Below are 26,568 nucleotides of genomic sequence, written 5' to 3'. Positions count from 1 at the left end.
GCAATACATTTAGTTCAATTAAAAAGTTCCCACTGGTTGCTGCTATGCCCCATATTTTAACTGAAGGGAAACAAAAGCAGACTGATGTCCTGAAAAACTAATAATCTTTTATATATTCATGGTAATTTTATATTTTATATGTGAAAAATTTTCAACTGGTATTATTTATGTTTTGATACTAGCTCGTTAACAGTCTCATTTGACTTCCAAGATGAATATTACTAATGTCAATTTCCAGCTAAACTTACCAGTTTTTCGGCATTTTTGAAAGTTCACACTGTTTTATTAGCAATTCTACCTTCAGAGACTTCCTTGCTAAATTTTGCATTTTTAGATAGATAACATTTAAGAAGACTAAGAAAGCCCTGATGATACAGGTAACTTACTGGGAATGTGTTCAAAATCCAGTTTTATCTGAGGTAAGAGATCTAGGTCAAATGCATCTCTTAACCAGCTATAAGTAATGTATCTGTTGTCTTGCATTCTCATGGGACAATCTAAAGTGCAAAATTATGAGAATAATTTTTAACCTATATAGTTCCTTTGGAAAAGGTTTGAGAAACAAGTCTTTGAAGCTCAGTCATGAAAAAGATCCACAGAAGAGGGTTAGTTTTGGGTAGAGTCAAATAGTAAGTTTCTTTGTCCTCTTGGTGCTGTGTTCAATCTCCTGAAAGAGGTCATCACTCATGGCCCGACTATGGTAAGTTCCCAAGAATCCTGTGGAACCTATAGAGATTGTGGAAAATAGGAAATAGTCTGTAGGCTTCATTACATAGTGATTATGTAAATGAAGATACCAAGGATGGTCAAAGTGCGTAACCTCAAGAGCTTTTTGAGGACAAATTGTGCAACAGAAGCCAATACTACAGGAATATCTTAGAAAGACCATTTACTTCAAAAAGAATCTTTGACAGAAGGAAGCAATGAAATTTTCTAGGAACTATAGCAGCTGCTACAGGAATAGAAACTTTTCAATTGAAAGAATACCTATGGGAATAGAACCTACTATGACATAGCATTTGTATTAATGAGTAAGCACTTTCTCCATTTTTTATACTAATTGTGGGGTATATTGTAGTCAGTGTTTCTAAAGTGAAGAATCAGCCTCTGGAACAATTCAATGAAGTGATTTTCCTAGGTTACTGAGTAGGGTAACAACTCAGTTGGACAGCTTGGCCCTTTCACAGCTCTGATGACTCTGATCCAAGCATTTATGGAGAAACACTTGTCTTTCAATGGTGTTTTGGGGAAAGAAACAACTACTCATCTTAGCAGGTAACTATGTCGTATCAGGATTTAACTGTAATATTTAATAAAATTTAAAGAACCTGAAATACATACATACACGTAAATCTAGATAATGACATGCCAAATTATAGCATAGTCATGATACATAATTTTAGCATGAAAGTACATATTTCATTTAGGTACAAATATCTCAAAGATTTGGTACAATCAACATTTATTAAGAGTTGACTATAAAGATGTCTTCTCTATTACTGATATACTAAATATGAACCACTAAATTTTACAAATAATTTATGAGGCTTTTATTACATTCAGAATACCTTTTGACTTAAAATCAAAAGAGTATAAATGTTATAAGGACAACAAAATACAGTCATTGCTCTAATGCAGTTATGTTCCTGAACACATCTGGACAATTTCATAGAAATATATATACACACACACACACACACATATATATTTCATATATACATATATATACACATACATATATATTTCATTTGTCTTGATTGACATAAAAATAATATATTTTCACAAGATGTAACTATTTTGATGTTGTGATTTTGTGAACCACTTGATAACTGCTAACTTTTACAGGCAAAATGTTTTTCCAATGCTTTAAAAATCACTGTCTAATGAGACTCTTCCTTTAGAGAGGCATATTGAAACCTGCAGAGTAATTTGTCCACATTATTGGTAGTATGAACATTTTCAGATAGTAAAATAAATTCATAAAATTTGCTTGGGTTTCATGCATATGAAATCTAATAAAAATATTTTTATGAATTAAAAATTTGTTTTTCATATTAAGGCACAATATATACAGACTGACATAGTCAAATGACATTTATAATTCTAGGAAAAATTAACAGTTATAGGTCATAAGATATAGACATTGTAGGAATCAAAGATAATAGAATGATGGTCAAATGAATCCAATTTAGATTTCAGACAGAAATTGGGTTGCTCTTCTGTTGTATTTATGTGTTTAAAGACTTGCAAAATTTTCTCATCTTTTATACATAAAAATATTATTTTCCTGCATTCATTAAAAATACAGAAGTAATGATTGTTTATATACTTAATGACATCCTTTGAAGTATGTAAGCACAAAAAAGATAGGCTTATTTATTTTAAAATAAAAAGGATGACAGTAGGATTGAGACTGCCATTTTTAAGTGAGGGGTTTTTAGTACATATGTGCCAGTTAATAATCCTCCTCACCTAAGAAAAATTTGAGTTACAGATATCACTAAGAGTTTAAAAAAATACTTCTCAGGTACTCTTTTTATTATCCATTGCATCTCTGAGTTGTGTATATTCTCTTCTATAAGATTAAATATATATATATATATATATATATATATATTTTTTTTTTTTCTTTGGAGATGGTGGTCTTGCTCTGTTGCCCAGGCTGGAGTGCGGTGGTGCGATCTCGGCTCACTGCAACCTCCACCTCCTGGGTTCAAGGGATTCTTCTGCCTCAGCTTCCTGAGTAGCTGTGACTATAGGCACGTGCCACCACACCCAGCTAATTTTTGTATTTTTAGTAGAGACAGGGTTTCACCACGTTGGTCAGGATGGTCTCCATCTACCTACCTCATGATTCGTCCACCTCGGCCTCCCGAAGTGCTGGGATTACAGGTAATTTGTTTTTTTATAAAATGGAATTTAAACCTGTAATGTCTTTTTGAGGAATCAAAAGTGGTCAATATGATAAATATGATACATAGACGCATAATATATATTTTTTCCAGTTTTAAGAAGTTTTGTTAAGAAGGTGTTAAAAATATTTTAAATGTAACAAGTTTAAAGATAATAAAAGCCCCAAGTATTCTAGTTATTTGAGATTACTCTTTAGTCAAACAAAAACATCTATATTATAAATCTTGTAAAACTTGAGTATCAAAGTACTTTCAGTATGCATTAATTTAATAAGTTTCAAAGTCAGAATTCTAGTCCAACTGAAACATTTGTAGTCACATATCAGGCTTTTCATAGCTTTACACTATTAAAAAACATTTTAAAAGTTAAATCAACCTAATATGTCCAATATTTCAACCAGTATCTATTTACAAAGATTTACTTAAAACTAATTTTCATCAAATAAATTGTGTTTTTTGTTTGTTTTTTGAGATGGAGTTTCGCTCTTTGTTACCCAAGCTGGAGTGCAGTGGCGCCATCTCGGCTAACTGGAACCTCTGCCTCCCGGGTTCAAGCGATTCTCCTGCCTCCGCCTGCCAAGTAGCTGGAATTACAGGCATCCGCCACCATGTCTAGCTAATTTTTGTATTTTTAGTACAGACAGGGTATTACCATGCTGGCCAGGCTGGTCACGAACTCCTGACCTCAGGTGATCCACCTGGCTTGGCCTCCCAGAATGCTGGGATTACAGGCGTGAGCCACCGTGCCCAGACAAATAAATTGTGTTTTAAATAAAGTTAACATAAATTGACTAGAGTATAATGTGTAAATTATTATACACATTAATCAAAACTAATATCCATGCATGCTGAATCTCTTAAAATAGTCACTTTATCATCTAATGCTTTTCATATATATTCGACTGCATTTTGTGATTTTTACTCCCCAATTTTTTTCATGCCTATATAACTTACACCTTTACAATTGGACAGTTAAACTTCAGATAAAAAACTGGTAACATTTTCTTTTTTTAAAAGTATTTTGACTGTGTATCCATTTATTAATATTTACCAAACTTATAACTGAAAACTTTTATTAAATAGCTAACATTAGTGGTTTACTATGCATTTTATAAAGGAGAACGTAAGTGTTTGTTAAGTTGAAGATCACTGTGCACACCTTACGTTTTGACATTTCAAGATATTCAATCATTCACATATCCATTAAGTACTTACTGTATGTCCAGCACTCTTCTAGGTGTTGCACAATTTAATATGTTTCAATATTTCAACAATATGATATTTTGATACCTTTTATGCTGTGTGAAACTTTTATATGCTTTTTAGATTATTCAGTCCTTTATAATTTAAATATTTCCTCCTTCTCAAAAGTAGCTGTTACTGTTTATAAAAGAGGCACCTGTTTCTCCTTTAAATTATATACATATTTTATTTTTTGAAGTGAATGAATAAATTCACTGTTATTTCCCAACTCTCCCAACCTGCGATCCTTCTCCCAACCTCTGGCACTTGAACAACAAAGATTAAGGTAATAGGAACCCACAGAGTTTTTCTTTAAAAAAAAAAAAAAATCCAGCATGGAAAAAAATCTTCTATCAGAATGGATTGAGTCGTATTCCAGTCCCTAAAGGTGAGAATGGATTCACCTTTGCCCACATCAAAGCGTCATTCAAGGAGATAGCAGATTTCCCGTCTTCAAGGAAAAACACAGGGCCCTGTGCAGTGAGAGTTGAGGAAAGTGAAGATGAGATTATAAATTTGCGAAGTATTTTTAAACTTTCAGAAAGAGAATCACTGCAATAAAAAACATGATATTTAGGCAACGCTAATAAAAATTTAAGAATATGAGAAAATTACTTTTTTTGAGTTGGACCCAAATATAGAAACATTTTCAAATGTCCTAACATTACATCATTATGCCCTAATATCTGTCAAAATAGAATTGTTTTCAATTTAAATTCTTTAAATACAGTAGCACTGCCAATGACAAATACATCTTGTTAATCTGGTAACTGCCACAAAGTTTACTTATTCCATAAAAGCATATATGCCTAATAATAGACTTAAATATATTTCACTATTTTACTCATGTAGCCTATGTCAATACATCTGGGGAAATTACTTAAGCCAGAAACTTTAAATGTGCTCTCCAGAAGATGAAGAATATTGTTCTATATTGTATATATAGTTTAAAATATGTTTAGTCATGTGATTTTCTTGCTTATTTATAATTTAGTTGCATCAGTTATGATATATGCCAAGGTAGTTATGAAGAACGAAATGCGAAGCGTTTTCAATCTATATTACCTAGCTTGGGTAAGGAAAAGCATAATTTCAAAAACACAAGATGCAATACATATTATGTTTTCTTAATTAGGTTATAAAGTTGTTGAATTTTGGGTCTGATTTCAAATAATACAACTTGTAGCAAATTATTTCTAGATAATGGAAAGCTCATCATAGGAGTATGTAGAGTAGACAGCTTCCTATTAGTAGGCACTAGAAATTTCACAATTATAACCCAAACATATCAACTTTCTGATGAAATAGAAATATCCTGGCAGGACAGTACTCCATCTATACCAGTCATGTGGGCCTCAGTGTACATGAGATAATTAGTAGCTCTTTTCCTGGATGTAGGCTTGGCTACAGAGAGCTTAGATAGTACCTTTTAGGTCAAGGTCAGATGGAGAAAAGAAACCTTAAGAAAAGGAGGAAAGAAACATGAAGGTATCAAGTACTAGAAATGGTACACAAAGCACAGAGAATGGCACTGATGACACACTCCAAAGATTTCATAATGTTTCTTGCTCTTTACTAAAAGTTATTTAATTTCCTGATTTGGTTCTTTATTTCTGAATGTAAATGGATAATAAAGGTGTATACAACTATGTGTCCTATGTTTTGGAAGATACTGGTTATGTTTTGAGACTAAACTAGCTTGCAGTGGCAAGCTAAGCTACAGTTAGGATTTATATCAGTATCCAGCTGCTTCATTTATCTTGGGTCGCTATGGCAAAACCTGCCTTCTTCATTGGCCTAGCATGAAATGTGACTTTTCACATGATTAGAAATACATAAGAATCTGCTCAATAAGTTGTGTATATTATTGGGAGGTGGGGATCTTTTAGTCTAATCTGTAGTCTCAATTTGTATTTCAGGGGATTTGGCTTTGTTTACTTCATGGGGACACCTACAACTAGTCCTGGCTCTAAGACAATAAAGATTTCTCTATTTCTTAGAGATAATGGCACCCCTGGGTCATATTGGGAGGCTCTGGTATCATTCATCATCATTAGTTTGACTGTACATTAGGGACCAATCCTTGGCAATTCGACATCCCTCACGATTGATCCCAGTAATTTTTAATAGCTGAAAAGCTCCGTAACTCGATGTAAGAACATGCACAATATATTAATGATATAATACACATCTCTCAGTTTTTAATTGCTTTGCTTTTATACATCATAGATGGTGACTAGAAAGTGAATGTAATCTACTCTGACATAATCATCTGTTGTTCACTGTTGCTTTGTCTCCCTTATTTAATTCCCGTCAGGATATGACCTGTATATATTTTCAAACATAGTTGTTACAAAGTATACATATCATCTGTTACTAAGTATACATATTACATGAATTGCTTCTGTGGTAAGATGTCAGCACAATTACTGTATCTGAATTTATTTTAAGCCGAAAGAGGCCACTTGCACTAACTATGGAAGCACTAGAGGCAATTTTTCTTATTGGGCCCCAGTCCTAAATTACCTACTTTTACCCAAATTAGGCTTATTTTAAGATATCATTTCAAAAAGTAAACACATAAAAATGGTGAAATGCACGTTATGTCTGACATTAGGCTTTACCTGGATTTTTAATCCCGTAAGACAAGAAATGTGAATATCAGAATGACTTGGAAGATTTGATCCAGTCACATAATCTGGTCCAATAATTCCTTTCAGTGACTCTTCTTTTAGTCTCTTTAATAAAGTTGCATAAACCATTCTTTGTGAATCAGAAGGGGGTGTATACGGAGAGTCTTCTAATGATCTATATTTTCAACAGATGTCAACATTTCATTTTGTTGAATCACAGAATTTTTGATGTTTAGATTAGAAATTATCCCTGATGATTATTTAGTTCCCCTTTATTGACGGAGACAAATCACCTTTAATTTATAGTAAAACAAAGGACTAAATGGCAGAAAAGTATGGCACTGTAAATTATTACTGCATATATGCCAAACAAATCAAGATTCTGCTAAATTCTGCTACAATTAATGAGACAACACATACTTTCAACAAGTTTGTCTATAACGTCAAATACCTTCTGCCTTCCAATTTTTATATCATATTTACTCACCTGCTGGTGGACTGTGTGCAAGCTCTCCATGCATCCAGTTCCTCAGAAAGATATTCAATTTTTAAAGGTACTGACACCTCCCGACGTTTTAATAGCTGACTGAATGTGTGAAAAGGAAATTAACATCTGATACCAAAAACTAAGATATCAGAAAAAGCAAACAAACTTTAAATGTGATTTTAGATTTACGTTTCTGTATACAGACATTATACCTTATATATAATGTACATATAGAATATTTTTTAGTATATGTGTATATATGCTCATCTGTATATTTAATATATTTAGCAGAGTCCCTGGCAAGTCGAAGTTATTCAGTAAACGTTGGGTGGATGAGTAACTGAGTGAGCGGATGAATAAATGAACTGCATAATGTATGGAGAATGGTTGGACAAGTCAAGTGATGTTAAATAGTAGCCACTGTGAGAGAGAACACTTAACTGTGACCCTGATGATTTAATCTTGAATGACACAAAGAGAACACAGGAGAAGGAGATTTGAGAAGAAACATGATTTGAATTCTGAGCATACTGACTTTTAGGCTGGAGTTTAGCAAGCTGCTGAATATACACACAGGAGTTTGAAGAGTAGGCTATGCCTGAGTATAAGACACTGAGTTACCTCCTCAGAGGTGATAGGTGAAGCTAAAAAGTGGTGAGGTTTCTGAAGGACACCGTATAGCAAGGAGAGGGGAGGCAGTGGAGCTGTGGGAGGAGAGTGGGATGGAGAGGAGGAAAAAGAGAAGCAGAGGAGGAGAGAATGAAACTTTGAGGGCTCACATATTTAGTGGGTCAGGAAAATAATGATAAGCAGCAAGACAACAAAGATGAAATTGTGAAAGACGATAAATTCTTTAATATTAGGAAATTATTTCTCTTTTTAAGCTAACACATTCCCTAAACTTAGTCACATTCTCTCACGTCTCTCCTGCCCCTGCAGATAAAAACCATTCTTTTTCTTCTTGCTTAATTAAGAATTTTTCTCTTTACTTTTATAATTATATATAGCTGAACATACTTCATTAAACATTATTTTACATCTATGTGATATATCCTACTGCTCCCATAATATCTTTCAATGTTGTTAAATGTTGCATTCCAATTTTGGTTATGCTACCTATATAGAAAGAGATTTTTTCCATGAGCATGCTGACAATATTAATTCCGTATTATTCCTTATTTGCACTAGGTGACAGCTAGTGCTTCACCTACACAGTAGGGAAAATAAGTTAGGAATGAGAAAACCTGTTTCTCTCAGAATCTTCGGCCACATATGAACTTAGAAAAACTGCTTAACCACAGACCCTCTGCATTTGTTAAAATGGTCACCTACTAAGCCATTTAGCTAACTACTAGACTTGGAAGTAGGTTTTCATGGAAGGCACCGTGAATTTTATTTTATAGTATAAGAAGTTTTAAGTACAAGGGCTGAAGTTAAACAAGTTGTTAGAAAAGGTAGGGGTAAGGCTAACAGGTTATGCCTGAATATAAAATATTAAAATAGTAAGTAACCTGCTACTTACAAACTCCTTTTACTTTGCCTTTTCTGCTGTGGAGATTGAAAAGCTACAATATTCAGTTTCCTATTTTCTTTTAGTGAGATGTGGGCATAAAACCCTAAGGAGGACCTTCTTCCCTGAATAAAATGGTCTTGCCAGGAGAAAGTCCTTTGCGGTCTCTATCTTCCACTCTTACCTCTTTCCTGCTTAGAATGTAGTCGTAATTCATGGAGGGCTAGTATCTATCTTGTAACCATGGGATACTCAAGCAAGAGGAAATAATCCAAAAATATCACAGTGGAAAGACGGGGAGGATCAGGTCTTTGAAGAAATCACTGCAAGGCAGTAAAAGCCCTGGAACGCCTGTCTTAAGTGTCTTGACATGAAAGATCAATAAACCCTAGGAGTTTAAGCTAGTATTAGAATTTTTATTATTTATAGCCTAACACATCTCTAGTTTATGTGCTTCTTTATTATAAAGCACATGCGCAGTAAATAGATGGATACTTGTAATAATATATTTGATACTTTCTATAATCCACTTAGAGATTATCCATCTTAGTGAAAGAAATTGCTCTAATGTCGCGATGGAAGAAAAAACCTTTTTTACCTTGTGTATTCATAAAGTGCTGGAACAATGCTTTGGTACTGTCTTCTGATAGCCAATAATGCACCAGTGTAACCACATAATATTAGCAACTCATTTCGGGCTCTAAAAGAGAATATACTTATTTTTATAAATTCCACAATTTGAGGCATAGAACATTACTCTGACACACAGTTCATGTACTTGTATCTCTGTACTCTGAAAGGTGACATTTATAGCAATATATGTTTAGAAAATTTTCTAAACTTAAGGAAAATTATCCATCAGTTCCTAATTCCTATTCAGATATTTATACTGTATCATCAATTATAATATAAAATAAGAGTCTTTAAATAATATTTCACTCTTGCCTGCTTGTTTTTCTCTATTTCCTGGCTGTTTCTTCATGTAATTTATCCCTAAATAACTCCTTTGGTCAGGTGGAGGGAGTCCCGGAATACCGTGTAGACTCTAGGAGAGGGTAAAGAATGCCTTCTGCAGTTCTTACACAGGGAGTTAGCCACTTTCCCAGGCTTCTGCATCATTTTTTCCATACAGGCTTTAAAGCAAGTAGAGCCCGAAGTTTCTCTTGTAAATTATACAAGAGTCTCTGACGGCTTTAGTTATATAGATAACAATGTCTTTTAATAGGACTTGAATCCAGGGATGATGTCTATTTTGTACTTTCTAGCCTTTTACTTCTTTCCCACAAGCTCAGTATGATGCTTTGCATACAATGGATATTTAATAAATATGACCATGAGTTTCTTATGGACTTGAGGTCCAAAAGCTTTGAACTTGCTTTCTTTAAACCAGGTATGTGTGTGTACATATAAAAACATACGCATACCAGATATTAAGTGGACCACTAAAATTTAATATTCTATTTCAAGTTGACCTCTACCTTTTTTTCTTAAAAATATAACAAACACAAATACACTCTTTCTACAAGTGTAGCTACCTGTCCAAGATAATCCTATTTCCTGATCTGAATACCAAAATCAATGGAGCCACTTTAAAATTATCACATAGATTCACTTATATATTTTGCAGAAAGAAATACTCACTCAGTACACGTATGCAAGAGCAATTTCTCAGTACGAATATAGCTCAATAGGTCAAGAACAGGGTATATGGTATCCAAAGTCCAGTCCGAACTACTGATGTATTCTGGAAAAATAAAACCAGATGAGAGATTCATTAAATAGCAGTCTCAAAATTTATTCATCCATTTTTTAACTTATATGATGAATTTTCTGTGAGTCAGTACTACCTACCTCTTTGTTTTCTAGATCACAAGTATTTTCCTATTCATCCTCTCTCAGGTCCCCATACCATAAAATTGGAAGAGATGCCCTATTTCACATCAGCATCACTCTCCTTTTTAAATTGAGGATGACTAGTTCTTGGTTTTAAGGCTGATCACTGATATAGTTAGGATGCTGGTCCTCTCTAGAGCTCATGCTGAAATGTAATCCCCAATGCTGGAGTGGGGAGGTGTTTGGATTAAGGAGGTGGATTCCTCATGAATGGCTTAGTGCAATCCCCTTGGTGATGAGTGAATTCTTGTTCTGAGTCCACAAGAGATCTGATTGTTTAAGAGTGTGGCACCTCCCTTCCTCTCTCTCTTCATTCCTTCTCTCTACCCCTGCTCTAAGTGATATGCCTGCTCCTGTATCACCTTCTGCCGCGATGAAAAGCTTCCTGAGGCCTCACAGAAGCTGAGCAGATACCAGTGCCATGCTTCTGGTACAGCCTGCAGAACTATGAGCCAGTAAATCTACTTCCTTTATAAATTACCCAGCCTCAGGTATTTCTTTATAGCAATGCAAAAATGAATTAAAACGATCATCAATATGAAAACAAAGATCAAATAAATGACTATATTTTAAATTATACTACCAACTAATTACTTACCTTTAACAAAGCTAATACCAATAGGAAGGGCTTTTTCAGGTTCTTGACTTAACAAGTAATATTTTACAGTTTCAAATATATTGTCATCCGCATGGGCTGTCTCAGCTAACTGTATACATTCTTCCACGGTGGGTAGCTTACACTAGAAAACAATTGATTTGAAAACAATGTTACTAAAATTCACAGGGATAAAGGCAATAGTGTAGGTGCAAAATATTTTCAACTTTCCTAGTATGGTTTTCTTATTAAAGTTGTCTAAAATAGATGTAAATGAAATCATTTGAATTAAGAGAATATATTTATGGAAATACCTTTAAGATCTAAAAACAGTAAGCGGGGATATTAGCTAATGAGTTAGTAGTTTTCCATCACACAAATACCTAAAAAAGAAATAGAAGTAAACTGTCCTGATTGTGATACTGAAATTAGTACCTACAAATGCAATTTAGCACCTAAATGATGAAATTAATTATGTTAGAAAAAATATATTGACCATTGTCAAAAACTACATTAAATGCACCAAACATAAAGGGTGTGCATTATTACATAACCTCTACACTGTAATTTAACGTCACTTGGCTTTCGAAACAAAGCAACCTTATTTCAGAGACACAAAAAAATGTAGAAGCTCTAAAAGTTTTTAGCTTTGACATTTTGAAATGCCATGAAATGGATATTTTTTCATCCATGAAATTTCATTACTATAAAATAAAAAGCCACATTCCCCATTTAAAAAAATTCTTTTTCTGTTAAAACTGAGAGTCTGATCCTTTCTCAAGTAAGTTGGTCTGCTTCCTTATAATGTAGGTAAGCATTAAGTTACCTTTTATATCCAATTCTGATGTGTTTATAATAGATGAAGCTTAAATGTTCAAGTTTACATCTAAACAATGTGGATAGTTTCATGGTTTGTTTCAATTTATTTATTAATACATTCATTCAATCATTTCATATTTCTTGTTTAAAAATTAGGTAAAATGAACATTTTACATCTCAATCTCTCAAAAAAATTACAACAAACTGAATTAACGGGGCTCTCATATATTTAACATTTCATATCGTTTCCCCATCCTTATTCATGAAATGCCAGTTATTTACTAAGCAACTACTATATGGTAAGTACTGTGCTTGGCTAGAGACATAGGTTCTTCACCTTGATATATGCTCACGGCATAGAGGAAATAAAAAGTCACTCCCATTTAAATTTCATTTTTAACTAGCCTATAAGAAGAAGAGTAAGATGATCACCTTATAATTTTTATCCTATATATTTTACAATTCTAAAAGTTATATAAGTAAACATCATATGTGAATATATAGTTTTCAGTGTTACAGACAGTCCCCAACTTACGTTTTGACTTTATGGTAGTGCAAAAGCGACATGCATTCAGTAGAAACTGTAACTTTGAGTACCCACACAACCATTCTGGTTTTCACTTTTTGTACAGTATTCATTAAATTACATGAGATATTATTATGAAATAGGCTTTGTGCTAGATGACTTTGTCCAACTGTAGCCTAATGTAAGTGTTCTGAGCACAATTTAAGGAAGGCTAGGTTAAGCTATGATGTTTGGTAAGTTAGGTTGTAAATGCATTTTTGAGTTAGAATATTTTTGACTTATGATGGGTTTACTCACTGTAACCCCATGGTAAGTCGAGGAGCATCTGTACTTGTGAAATTGTTCAGAGTTATTAACACCTTCACACACACTCACTAGTCTTTCTAAAAAGGTATTAATGAAGTATGATCAGAAAGTCTAATTATATCCTTTTAGAATGTGTGATGAAAAGACGAGGTGAGTAATATTCTAGCCCCTATCGTTAAAAGCTGTCGCAGCTAACTGCATATATTCTTCTACTGTGTGTAGCTTGTATTAGAAAATAATTGATTTGGCAGGGTGCGGCGATTCATGCCTGTAATCCCAACACTTTGGGAGGCTGAGGTGAGTGGATCACCTGAGGTCAGGAGTTTGAGACCAGCCTGACCAACATCGTGAAACCCCATCTCTACTGAAAATACAAAATTAGCCGGGTGTGATGGTGCACACCTGTAATCCCAGTTACTCAGGAGGCTGGGGCAGGAGAATCGCTTGTACACAGGAGGTGGAGGCTGCGGTGACCCAAGCTCCTGCTATTGCACTCCAGCCTGGGCAACAAGAGCGAAATTCCGTCTCAAAATAAATAAATAAATAAATAAATAGAAAATAATTGATTTGACAACAATGTTAGTAAAATTTATAGGAATAAAAACATAGTACACATACTAAATTTTTCCAGTATTACTAGTGTGGTTTTCTTATTAAAGTTGTCCTAAATGATACAAATGAAAGTATTTGAATTAAGAGCATATATTTATGAAAATATCTTTAAAATCTGAAAATAATGACTGAGGTCATTAGCTTAAGTCTTAAAGCTTAGACAAGTCATTTAGCCTCTCTGAGCCTTGATATTAACATCTGTACCTTCTGCCTCAGAGGATATCTGTTAGTGTACATTCAAACACTACCAGTTAATGTATAATTAAAAAACTCCCACTTTCATATGCATTTTAATTTCAAAATAAATTAGTTTTTAGTTGTCATGCTAAAAAAGCAAAGCCCAGCTTTTTAAAAAACATAATTCACAGACTACAAAGTGTATAAAGTAGTTAAAATATCCCATCATCTCACCACCCACTGGTAACTTTGGACATTTCTCCTTTCACAAGTATTTTCCCTGTCTCAACACAAACACATTCACATACACATATCCGCCCACACATTCTCATTCACACACTTTTGGCCAATCTGTATTAATACAATACTCAGAATATATCTGCTTAATGAATAGGGCTACTCACCCACTAGGGATAAAAAAATCACGGTTCAAATAATTGAAACAAAACTTTGTTGTTTTAGAGGTTCAAGACAAGAAAATATTGTACTTATATCTTATCATTTTCTTACAAGAAACTGTAGGTATCTTTTTAAATATGCTATCAACATAAATAAATATGTACATTCACAGTTATTTTCAAACCAAAATCATATGGCATATGCATAGTTTTATGATCTGCTTTCTACTTAACTGTTTCATAGCCATGTATCATGCCAATAAAAATAGAGCTTCATGATTTTTAATGGATTAATTGTACTGAAATATAGAAAAGTACTGTAAATTAATATAAATAATCTTCCTATTGAACATTTTGGTCGTTTTTATATATAATATTGATGCACAGATTCCTATGTTCTGCAGATGAGTATTTTTAAGGCACTTTAGAAAAATGCATGTAAATTTCATTATATTTCATTAATTCTTTTAAGGATTCTAAGTTGTCTATTTTCAAAAGTTATCCTACAACATACTTCAAGATGCAAAGTGTACAGTGGAAAACACTTGGGATTTGGAGTTAGACTTGCTGAAGTTGAAATTCTCACTCCACCACTAACTAATTTGGGTAAATTCCTTACCCTCTCCAAGTTTTCTTTGTATAATTATCCCCTGCTTTTCAAAGTTTTATGAGAATGAAGATACACATATATGTAAAGATTTAGAATGCCAAGCACATAGCAGAAGTTCAGGAAATGTTCTTATTGTTGCCATTTTTGTTGTACATATATGTATCCCAAAGGGACCATATATTTGTTTCTCTGCATGCATCTCTATTTGCTTGAACCTACAATTAATTAAATCATAGCACTGCATTCCAAACCAGAATATTTAACATCATCAGTATACCTTATCATGAAGGTCATTTATCTCTTCAGTACATCCTGGGTAGAAAGCACAGAGTTTTATTAAATGTAGTTCATTATCAGGAATCATCAGGAGAAGATCGGCTGCCAAATTCCTGTTAACGTAACAAAAGGGGACACTTCATTGAGGAAAAGATTTAAAAATAACATTCATAACTATCTCAAAGAAAGGAAATTCAAATAATATACCACTCTTGCTTTTCAATTTATGCAAACATTATTAATTACCTAGGTAATTATGAAACTACTCTAAATGCAGATTACCCAAACCAAAGGTCATGAACAGCAAACATATTTATAAATTCCTAAATATTAAAAAGTAAACTTTACATACATGAGTCTTAACACACTTAGAATTAATTTTATTATTACAGAATATTCTCTAATCAGTTAAGTAGTTTTGACTATGTTCTTTGGAGTGAATTATAAAGCAAACATTGTGAAAGTTAACTCTCGTCAACTTTTATTATGCTTGTCAATATTGACAAATTGTATTAGCCAGCTCAGTGAAACCTGAGTTATTTTAAGTTCATAATTTTGGGTATCCCACATATTTCTTAAATCATAAGTGGAAATTAAAGATGGAAATGTAGTTTTCTTACTTTTTTTTTTTTTCTTTTGAGGCATAGTCTCATTTCCTCTGTCTCCCAGGCTGGAGTGCAGTGGCACAATCTCAACTCACTGCAACCTTTGCCTCTTGGGTTCAAGCAATTCTTGTGCCTCAGCCTCCCGAGTAGCTGGGATTACAGCCATGCGCCACTATGCCCGGGCAATTTTTGTATTTTTAGTAGAGATGGGGTTTCACCATGTTGACCAGGCTGATCTCAGACTCCTGGCTTCAAATGATCCACCCACCTTGGCCTCCCAAAGTGTTGGGATTACGGGCATGAGCCGCCGAGACCAGCCCATTTACTTTTTAAACATTCAGTCAGTGAAGTAAAGCAATAGAGGGTTTTAAAAATATAAAATGGTATGTACTTAAAAGATTTATATCAAAATATTTTCTGTAAAATCCTCTTCAGATCACTAGGTGAGGAGTTAATGAATGCATACATCATAACTGAGAAAACACCTAATTTTCAATAATTCAGGATACTGTTTTTAAGAAATTGATATATAGCCACACAGAATAGGTGACCTTAGATTAGGTGATATTTCACATAAGAATTTACAAAGCTGTGCGCTGAGGCCTCTGAGAGTAAAACCCCACTTAATCTTCTTTGTGAAGACATCAGTAAAATCTACATTAGTCATTTAAGTAAATCGATTCCTTTTTAAAACTTAAGAGATGCTTAATTAAGAATATAATGAATATAGAATAGGAAGAGAGATAATTGGCAAGTTCTGGTACGAAATCCAAAATTTTACTAAAAATAAAAAATACACACATATCACAAACTATCAGGATAGTAATATTTTAAATTAGGCTTACTTTAAGGTTTTTAGAATAAGAAAAACTTTAGTGAAGTTTTTTACATAAAATATTTTGATAACTCATCATTTTACTAATAAATAATTTTCTAGATAATATCAAAAGAGAATTGCTAAAAGATCACAATAATTTTTCATATTATTTTCCCCTAGCCATTTAAAAATTATACATAATATCTTTCCAAACTGCTGCATTTTCTATTACATTGGGCAAGTTCCATGCTGTAGTTTAGCTGTTCTTGCTAAAATGTATGAATGACGTCATGTGTTTCCTCCTATCAAAATTTAATAGCAGTTTTAAATAATGTCCATGAAAATACAGAAATTATTTGTTTTTACTGTGTATAAAATAGCTGTGCTAAAATTCTATTCAAACTTCAATGAACTACAAAATTTGACTTTCTTAATGTAGAATTATATCTTGATATGGTGAAATTTTAGCAAGGCCAGCTAATTTCCTTCAATGTTTAATCAAATTCACCCTTTTTTGAGAATTCAGTACACAAATGGGGAAAAATGTACATATAAAAATGATTTAGACCAATTGAATGATCTAAAATATAAAATTTCACTATCAGAACAGGTATTTCATTCTGCTTAGCTGAGTTAGCTATTTATTTGGTATTGCAGGAAGTCACATTTCATTTATTGTACAACTTTTAAGTTGTACATGAGTGTACAATCATGAGTGATTATAGGAACTTTTCTCAGTACTTTGTAGTCAGGTTTTATGTGCTGTAAATTATACATGTGAATTGGCATACTATAAAACAATGTGAAAATAGTTGATAAATATTTCTTAATACAGATATACCATTCAAATAATACAATAAAGGAGTGTATACATTTTCAATGAACACGTTCTTAAATAAAAGTAGATAATACCTGTATCCAACAGATGGAAAGCTAAAAGAAAATATTAAATATGAATACCATGATTATATGATGAGTATCAGGAAGAAAAGACTTTTACAGTAAATGTAAAACACATGAGGTGTTTATAGCTTAAAAATTATGCACATCTTTATAAATGATGTAGCTATGTTTTTTAAAATCTGTGCAGCTCTACTACTGGCCAGGAGGACCACAGATTTCTCCTGAAAATAAAGCTAATCAGCACCACATTTAAACTGTTTGCTAGTTTCTGTTACATCTATCTATGGATATATTAAAAAGAACTGTTGGGGTGGGGGCGTTACAAGGAATAAGTTTGTTTTTTCGTAAAAGTAACTAAGACATATAGTTAATTGAAAAATGTTTAGTCATAGTATGTAACATACAATGTTACGAGTTTGAACTGCTCAGTATGAAGACTATGTAGATGAAGACCTTTACGATGACCCACTTCCACTTAAGGCATAGGAAATTGATTTTCTTAAGATTTTCTTAACAACATTTTCTATTCTCCAGTTTATTGTAAGAATACAGTATATAATACACAAAGGATACAAAATATGTGTTAATTGTTAATGTTATCAGTAAGGCTTCCAGTCAACAGCAGGCTATTAGTAGTTAAGTTTTGAGGGAGTTGGAAGTTATAGACGGATTTTGGACTGCTTGGGGGGTTGGCACCCCTAACTCTCATATTGTTCAAGGGTCAATTGTATACGTATTTCTCTTTTGCTGCCAATTTTTTTTTTCTTTTTTTTCTTGAGATGAAGTTTCGCTCTTGTTGCCCAGGCTGGAGGGCAGTGGCGTGATCTTGGCTGACTGCACCCTCCATCGCCTGAGTTCAAGTGATTCTTCTGCCTCAGCCTCCCAAGTAGATGGTATTACAGGCACCTGCCACCATGCCTGGCTAATTTTTTTTTTTTTTTTGGTATTTTTTTTGTATTTTTAGTAGAGATGGGGTTTCACCAGGTTGGCTAGGCTGGTCTCGAACTCTTGACCTCAGGTGATCCACCCACCTTGGCCTCCCAAAGTGCTGGGATTACAGGTGTGAGCCACTGGGCTCGGCCCTTTTACTGCTTTTTACCTTCACTTTTTAAAAGCAAATCCCCTTTCATCTGATGATGACTTTTAGCATGAAATCAGCCATCTTTGTGAATAAATAATTTGAATTAGGCTTCATGCTTTGAGATGAGGGCAAGTCCCTATGTAATTGACTATTACAGCTCTTGATAGAGGGATAACTAGATACTCTCAGAGGAGACTCACCATTATGTATACTGAAGTCTAAAACTGATGGTAGGGTACTACTACATTTGAGTGGGGGAAGGGAGCTCTTACATTACTGTAAGATATATGTAAAAATCAAAACAACTTTGAAATTCCTGATTCACTATAAAACCTTCAGATTCAGACAAAAAAGAAGAATGTAAATGTTGTTCTTTTTCCTGAGTTGGCTGCAGATAATAAAGTGGTACAGGTTGGATATCCCTCATCTGAAACGCTTGGGACCAAACGTGTTTCAGATTTCAGAGTTTTTGGATTTTAGAATATTTGCATATACATAATAAGATATCTAAAGGGTGGGACCCAAGTCTAAATACAAAATGTATTTATGTTTCATATATACCTTATATACACAGCCTGAAGGTAATTTTATACAATATTTTTAACAATTTGTGCATTAAACAAATTTTTGTTAAGTACTTACGTGTGGAATTTTCCACTTGTGGTTGTCATGTCAACACCTGAAAGGTTTCGGATTTTGGAGCATTTTGGAGTTTGGATTTTTGGATTAGGGATGCTCACCCTGCACAGTCTGATAGCTAATAATGCAAACTTCAGAGCTGATTTATGTAGCTTTGAATCTTGGCTCTATCACTTACTGCGACCTCAGGAAAATCAAAACCTACCACATAGAACCTAGTGAAGTTTTACATATAAAGTACTTAAAATTGTGCTTGGCACAGAGTAAGCAGTATAGAAGTGTTAGTTAGCATTCATTATTATCATTACCACCTGTAATGTTCAGTAGTTATAGTCATCTGTATAGCTCCACCTCAAGGGTGCTGTGTGTGTGACTGGGATTTGTAATGGGGAAAAGGTCACAGTCCTGATAAATTCATTTAGAAACTTCTTGAGGTCCTAAGTATTTGAGGGAAAGAAAAGATAAAAATCTAAAATAATCTTTATTCCATAAACATCTACTGAATGATGGAATCACATATTTCCTAATAGAGCCTCTGTAACAATGGATTGTTTGACTTAAGGCCAGGGCTCCGCAGATACGAGCTGGAATTGCTCTGCCCTGGATTTCCGGGCTACCCCAGGTAATTCCCAGGGTCTCTTTCTTTGGGTATTGCCAGAGTCTGGGGGAGGTGTCCTGTTTCAAGTGTCCAGCAAAACCATTTTTCTTGCTGCTTTATATTAGAAAAGTGACTTTATTGTCCAACTTTAAAATAGGACACAAGATCTGACAAGAAAAAGTATAGATACACAGAATTTTAAGATGTGGGAATATGTGTTCAGATCATCTTAAGAAGAGCACCTTTGTTGTCTCATGATACTTTAAGTGCTTGAAACATTACAGAATTACAACTGGGCTACTTGAGAATGGATCATGGCAGATTTCATTATACAACCATGGTAGTTCTCATCATTATGACATTGTTATATCATTGTTTCCTTCCATAATCTTATCCTTTATAAACAAGGTGATCCTATATCCTCCCAATGCATATCTTATTAAATGGAATTTATAATGTTTTAAAAATGTATTCCATCACTATGAAATTATTCTTTGAATTTCAAAATTCTTACCATATTGAAATCATCATGCACTTTCTCGCCAGTAATTCTAGGGCATAGTGGGTTGCTGGTGCTGCAGACTCTCCGAGTACTGTGCCCACACAGACTGCCAGCTCCAGTTCATTTCCGCGGATCAGGTATGCCATAGCAAGCTTGCTCAATAAGAAAATAATTTCTTCAGTTGCATAGATGCTGGGTAGGTTCATCACTCCCCTCCAAGCTCATAAAGCAGATAAAGCAGTATTAACCTATAAATCAATTGTTCTTAGAAAATATTGACTGTAATAGCCCTTATTATAAAGTAGTTATGTAAGAGTAATTGCAATTTTCAGATGGAAAACTTATTAATGAGACATACAGAAAATGTTATCAGGTCAGAATTAAGGAGTTTAGAACCCTTAGTTCTATTTTTGTACTTAATTCATAACACTCTATGATATTCTCAATATGTCCTTCAATCTCCATATCAGAAAAACATGTAATTTTTTTTTCTTTTCTATTATACTTCAAGTTCTAGGGTACATGTGCACAACATGCAGGTTTGTTACATATGTATACTTGTGCCATGTTGGTGTGCTACACCCATCAACTCGTCAGCACCCATCAACTCGTCATTTACATCAGGTATAACTCTCAATGCCATCCCTCCCCTCCCCACCCATAATAGGCCCCAGTGTGTGATGTTCCCCTTCCAGAGTCCAAGTGATCTCATTGTTCAATTCCCACCTATGAGTGAGAACATGTGGTGTTTGGTTTTCTGTTCTTGCGATAGTTTGCTGAGAATGATGGTTTCCAGCTGCATCCATGTTCCTACAAAGGACACAAACTCATCCTTTTTTATGGCTGCATAGTATTCCATGGTGTATATGTGCCATATTTTCTTGATCCAGTCTGTCACTGATGGACATCTGGGTTGATTCCAAGTCTTTGCTATTGTGAATAGTGCCGCAATGAACATACGTGTGCATGTGTCTTTATAGCAGCATGATTTATAATCCTTTGAGTATATACCCAGTAATGGGATGGCTGGGTCATATGGTATTTCTAGTTCTAGATCCTTGAGGAATCACCATACTGTTTTCCACAATGGTTGAACCAGTTTACAATCCCACCAACAGTGTAAAAGTGTTCCTATTTCTCCACATCCTCTCCAGCACCTGTTGTTTCCTGACTTTTTAATGATCGCCATTCTAACTGGTGTGAGATGGTATCTCATTGTGGTTTTGATTTACATTTCTCTGATGGCCAGTGATGACGAGCAAAAAATGTAAATTTGTAAGAGCTTCTTCAAGATTTTACAGTTATCTATCACTTCCTAAAGTCAATATATCTAAGGATAAATGCACAATAGAATCTATATCTTTTTTTTTTTTTTTTTTTTTTTGAGACAGAGTCTCGCTTAGTCGCCCAGGCTGGAGTGCAGTGGCGCGATCTCGGCTCACTGCAAGCTCCGCCTCCCGGGTTCACGCCATTCTCCTGCCTCAGCCTCCCGAGTAGCTGGGACTACAGGCGCCCGCCGCCTCGCCCGGCTAATTTTTTGCATTTTTTTAGTAGAGACGGGGTTTCACAGTGTTAGCCAGGATGGTCTCGATCTCCTGACCTTGTGATCCGCCCGCCTCGGCCTCCCAAAGTGCTGGGATTACAGGCATGAGCCACCGCGCCCGGCCAGAATCTATATCTTTAATTAACATTTGCTTATTAAATTAGAGTCAAATGGAAGGTACTTTAAACCTATAACTTGTGAATAATACACTGGAAAATAAGTGCTTTCATTTGTATTTTTTTCTTATAATCCTAACAACTATATGTGAAATAGGTAAGGTAGGTATTCATATGTTAATTTTAGAATTGAAGACATTTGAGATTCTGAGAATTAAATGACGTGCCCAAAGTCAGTATGTGACAAGAAAGACTCAGATATTTTGGGTCCACGTCCAGTGATTCTTCCCTTTACTACACTGGCGCTTCTTATATATGTTGAAATGTTTAAAACAAGGTTGTTACAAATAGGTATCTTGTGGTAGAATAAAAGAAAACAAAGGTTCATAGTCTATGTGTACTTAAAACAAGAGCTCATAGTTTATGTGTGCTAATTAGGAATGTAATTACTTAATTGGAAGGCATGCAAAACTAGATCTCACACAGAAAGTCACCATATCTTTTCCTCTCAAACACCATGACGTATCTAAAAAACTTTTCATTCGCATAAATCAGTTTTAAACATCATACCTCAATATTATCTACGGCAAGATGGCAACATGCGGCCAGTACTGCTCGACCATCTTGAAAATACCATTCTGCCAGTTCTTTACTGACTTTGTGCAGGAGTCTAGAAAGAAAAAATGTATGTATTCTGTATAAACACAAGTATTCCATTATAAAAGCAAACCAATACTTTTTAAAAGGTATGATAAAAAGACCAAATACAATTTAATTTGTCATGCTTGCTTTAAAGACTTGTTTTTAGAAAAAAATAAATCAGGAAAGTGGTCTTTACAAGTATATGGTCTGATAAGCCTCCCCCTCCCTCTATCCCCACAAATGTCAGAAGAGAAGCCTGACTTTAAAAGCTTACCATCCTGCATTGGACAATTTATGACTCAGCCACAGGGAAAGTTAAGTGTAGAAGAATTACAGGTTGAACTGAAATTTTTCAAAATTTAGGTGGTATCCAAAATACAGCTAGCATGTGTTAGCTTTCTCAAATGTCAAGTTTAGAAATGGCAGAGAATGGCAGTAAAGACACAGGCAAGAATACATTATTCTCAACACACTATTTGCTTAACATTTCATGATCCTCTTCTACTCAATGAGTGTCTTAAAAGTTTAAATATTCTATTTTCTAGGGTAATAATAGGAGCAAATAGAAAGGATGGGGGAAGGCAGACTATTGGATTAAAAAAAGGTTAGAGGGCTGAAAAATTCTAATTTCCTTTTCTTTTTTAAAATAACTATCAGGATTTCTTCTTTGAAAGATGACTAAATGTTATTCTAGGCACCAATATTGGGGTCATGGGATTATAAACTACATTCCTGTGAACTTATACACTAACTTTAGAATAAAACATTAATAAGCAGTCTACCTGATTTTCATCATTGGTCCTCTCCAATAGGTTTGATTAGTTTGTAAGTGTTTAGGTGCCTTACTTGCCATCTCTCTAGTAAAATGCATTTTGCTTTTCTGAAAGCAATATAAAATGTGTATAAACGGAGTCTCCATGCCTAAAATTTCCCTATTCATTTAGGAGTAGATGCTGTAATGGAACTGGACCATAGTGAGAAAGGTTGAGGCAGTCAAGTCCTCAGTATACAAAGAAGGATGAATTATAGAGGCTTTAAAAATTCGTAAAGGGAAGACAACCATAAAACATATGGACCCAGAGCAAATAAATCACTCACTCATTAAAGTCTTCCTTGTAGATATCATCAGAATATGAAGCTCCTTTAGGCATAGAAACATGTAAGGGCTGCATATTTCCTTCACAAGCAGCCTAGGATTTAATTAAAGATTGAATTATTCTTTAGCTAACTGTTGATAATTGACACATTTCAGAATATTATTCTGAGCAAAGTATACTTAATGTTTGAAATTTATACTATAATTTGGAGATAATCTTAGAATTTGAGGAGAAATGAGATATTAATTGTGTGTAGCAAAAAAAGCTTCAAGTGAATTATTACTAAAAATAAGTTGTTCAAATCCATGGTATATAACATTCAGCAGCATGTGAAAAGTTTAGAGTTCAGAGATGCTTATATGTTTAAAGATCTAAAATAAGTTCGGCTGTGTGTGGTGGCTCATGCCTGTAATCCCAGCACTTTGGATGGCTGAGGCGGGAGGATCACCTGAGGTCAGGAGTTTGAGACCAGCCTGGCCAACATGATGAAACCCCATCTCCACTAAAAATACAAATGTTAGCTGGGCATGGTGGTGGGTGCCTGTAATCCCAGCTAGGGCTGAGGCAGGAGAAATCGCTTAAACCCGGGAGGTGGAGGCTGTGGTGAGCTGAGATCATGCCATTGCACTCCAGCCTAGGTGACAGAGCGAGACTCCATCTCAAATAAATAAATAAATAAATAAATAATAAAATAAAATAAAATAAGTTCACTGTGTTCAGAACAAAAATAGTAAGCTCTCAAATGATGAGAAAGAAGGCCAGGAAGGAGGGCAGAAACCAAACCCTTCATGACTTTGTCAATTATGTAAGGGTGAGCTACTCAACACGGTCTTCTCCCTTCTACATCCTTACCCATCCATGTGTGTGACTTGTGTAATCACATGGTTTTACCTGTGCAACAAGCAGAGCTTCTTTAAGCCGACCTCTTGACATGAAAAAATGGACCAGCTTTTTCACATCACCAATGGCTATGCAGTATGGAATGACATCATCCTTATCTTCCTGGATTAATTGGTCAGCTCTCCTAATACAATAAGGACAATTTTTTTAAACAATATATTTTTTGAAGGTTTTTAGGTGAATTGAGATTTTCTGAAAGTATGGCTAAAATTTGTAGCAGATTTCATAAAGCCCTTTGGCATATCACTTTTAAAAAAGACATTTTATAATCAAATTACATGTGGAAGACAGATAAAAGTTGCATGAAATAATAAATACTACAAGAACTTCTTTGCCCTTAGAACATGACATAAAATCATAAATACTATAGGAACTTGTTTGCCCTTAGAACAGGACATAAAATATGCCTGAACATTTTAGATCTTAAAATCAATGTAGTTTATCTATTAAAATGGACAATTAGTCTATTCAAAAATATGTTTTATACAAGATATGTGTGATAGGATATCAGGTGGATTAAGCAATATTTGGGTATCTACATTGTTAAAGACGGATAATTTTAATTGTTTTAGGAAGCCTTAACAATGAATAGAGAACCTTGAAGCTCAAGTAGCTTAAAAATCACTAAGAAGGAGAATATAGAAACATAAATATTAACAATAACATGTAGAATGTTTTAAGTGCCCTAAGTGAGGAAGATTACAGAAAAATAATATTCCAGACACGTGAAGGGAGAAAGGGAACGGTAATCTTAGAGACTGTGAAGGGTGCACATGTGTCTGTTTCCATATCTGTCTCTCTCTCTCTGCACCCATCTCTCTCTCAATCTCTTCCCCTCTCTCTCTGTGTGTGTGTGTATCTTCCCATCTAAGTCTCAAGTATTTTCTCAATGACTAACCACCTAGTTAATTCTACCCTCAATGTTTAACCTCAGTTTTGTTTAAAAATAACCTGGTCTATTTAATTTATGCTACCATTTGCATTAAACCAGAATTCAATTTTTAATCTTTGGGTAGGGGTAGCAGATATTTTTCATGCTGAAAATGGAAAATATTTTTCATGATATTTGCCAGCTCACTGTTAACGGTCTCCAATTTCATAGAGTCATCGAAGTATTCCTCAACAGCTATGTTTCTACTACGTGACTTTGATTTTCTTGTTACAGCTGTTTAGAAAAAAGCTGGTTACAAATAATGATCTACTTCTCTGGGCATCTGAAACTATGCTGGAGACACTGCCAATCTGGATGAATGGCTGGATCTAGAAAGTACAAATGCAGGAGTTGTGGAGAGACTACTTTCTGGCAGCTACACAGGCTAAGGGGCAGAGAAAATCAGGAGTTGGCTTTCAAAGATAAATGAAACAGAATTGGAAGTTTTGTATATTCTCATTTGCCTCCTCCTTTTCCTTCCCCACTAAATCTATTCTAATCTTGCTTCAGTCTCCTTCTTTCTATCAAAACAGCTCTTATTAAGATCAACAATAACCTCCATGTTATCCAGATTTCTTATTTGGGCTACAAAATCAAGACTGCCTATTGAACAATGCCACAAAATCACAAGGAACTTCAAGCTCAACATGTCCAAAGAGAACTAATGATTTTTTTGTGCCATTTGATTCAAATCCTCTCCTAATGGTTTTGCTTTTGTTGTTGTTTTAGTTGTTTGTTTTTAAATCCCAGTGATTAGCAACAGCTCCTATCCAGTTTTTCAAACCTAAAACCTAAAATTTTTTTGTGATACCTTCCTCATCTCTATTACCAAATCCAGTTAATTTTAACTCCTAGATATATCAAATTCGTCTACTTCTCTCAGTCCCTGCATCACTACATATGGCATCCACGCTACTGCTGTCTCCTGACTCAGCTACTCTAATTGCCTTCTAACTGGCCTCCTCATATCTGCTATTGACCTTCTCTAATCTGTTCTTGATATTTCAGCTTGTGCAGACATTCTAAATGAAGAACTGGTCACATCAGTTTCTACCCTATTTAAAATTAAAACTCTTTAATGTCTTGTGTTCCTCTTAGGATAAGGAAAAAAGCTTACTACATTTACAGTGCCCTAAAACCTCTAGCATGTGCCTACTCTCCCTTGGCATCACTTCCCCCTGGCTCTTGCACTCTAGCT

The 26,568-nt window shown here is 34.4% G+C and overlaps 1 protein-coding gene across 9 annotated transcripts in view; it reads right to left on the bottom strand.

Annotated features, from left to right (window-relative positions):
* Window positions 1-1,289: 1,289 nt before the first annotated feature.
* WDR17 (WD repeat domain 17) overlaps window positions 1,290-26,568 on the bottom strand; it is a 119,556-nt gene continuing 94,277 nt past the window's right edge. For 5 of the 9 annotated variants that reach the window (XM_065545698.2, XM_074040781.1, XM_074040782.1 and 2 more), the window contains 12 exons: window positions 24,431-24,563; window positions 23,541-23,632; window positions 22,371-22,470; window positions 20,154-20,293; window positions 17,331-17,351; window positions 14,998-15,109; window positions 11,276-11,417; window positions 10,426-10,528; window positions 9,383-9,484; window positions 7,275-7,373; window positions 6,779-6,962; window positions 2,784-4,627 (listed from right to left, as the gene is read on the bottom strand). In XM_065545698.2, the coding sequence (XP_065401770.1) occupies window positions 4,508-4,627; window positions 6,779-6,962; window positions 7,275-7,373; window positions 9,383-9,484; window positions 10,426-10,528; window positions 11,276-11,417; window positions 14,998-15,109; window positions 17,331-17,351; window positions 20,154-20,293; window positions 22,371-22,470; window positions 23,541-23,632; window positions 24,431-24,563 (1,348 nt within the window). In that variant the 3' untranslated portion in view covers window positions 2,784-4,507. Of the gene's footprint in view, window positions 4,628-6,778; window positions 6,963-7,274; window positions 7,374-9,382; window positions 9,485-10,425; window positions 10,529-11,275; window positions 11,418-14,997; window positions 15,110-17,330; window positions 17,352-20,153; window positions 20,294-22,370; window positions 22,471-23,540; window positions 23,633-24,430; window positions 24,564-26,568 lie in introns of all 9 variants that reach the window. The other 4 variants (XM_005556334.4, XM_005556337.4, XM_015451043.3 and 1 more) reach the window with 3 other exon arrangements.

Source organism: Macaca fascicularis, chromosome 5 (genome assembly GCF_037993035.2).
Source record: "Macaca fascicularis isolate 582-1 chromosome 5, T2T-MFA8v1.1".
Classification (NCBI taxonomy): Eukaryota; Metazoa; Chordata; class Mammalia; order Primates; family Cercopithecidae; genus Macaca; species Macaca fascicularis.
This window is presented reverse-complemented; position numbering and strand designations above follow the sequence as displayed.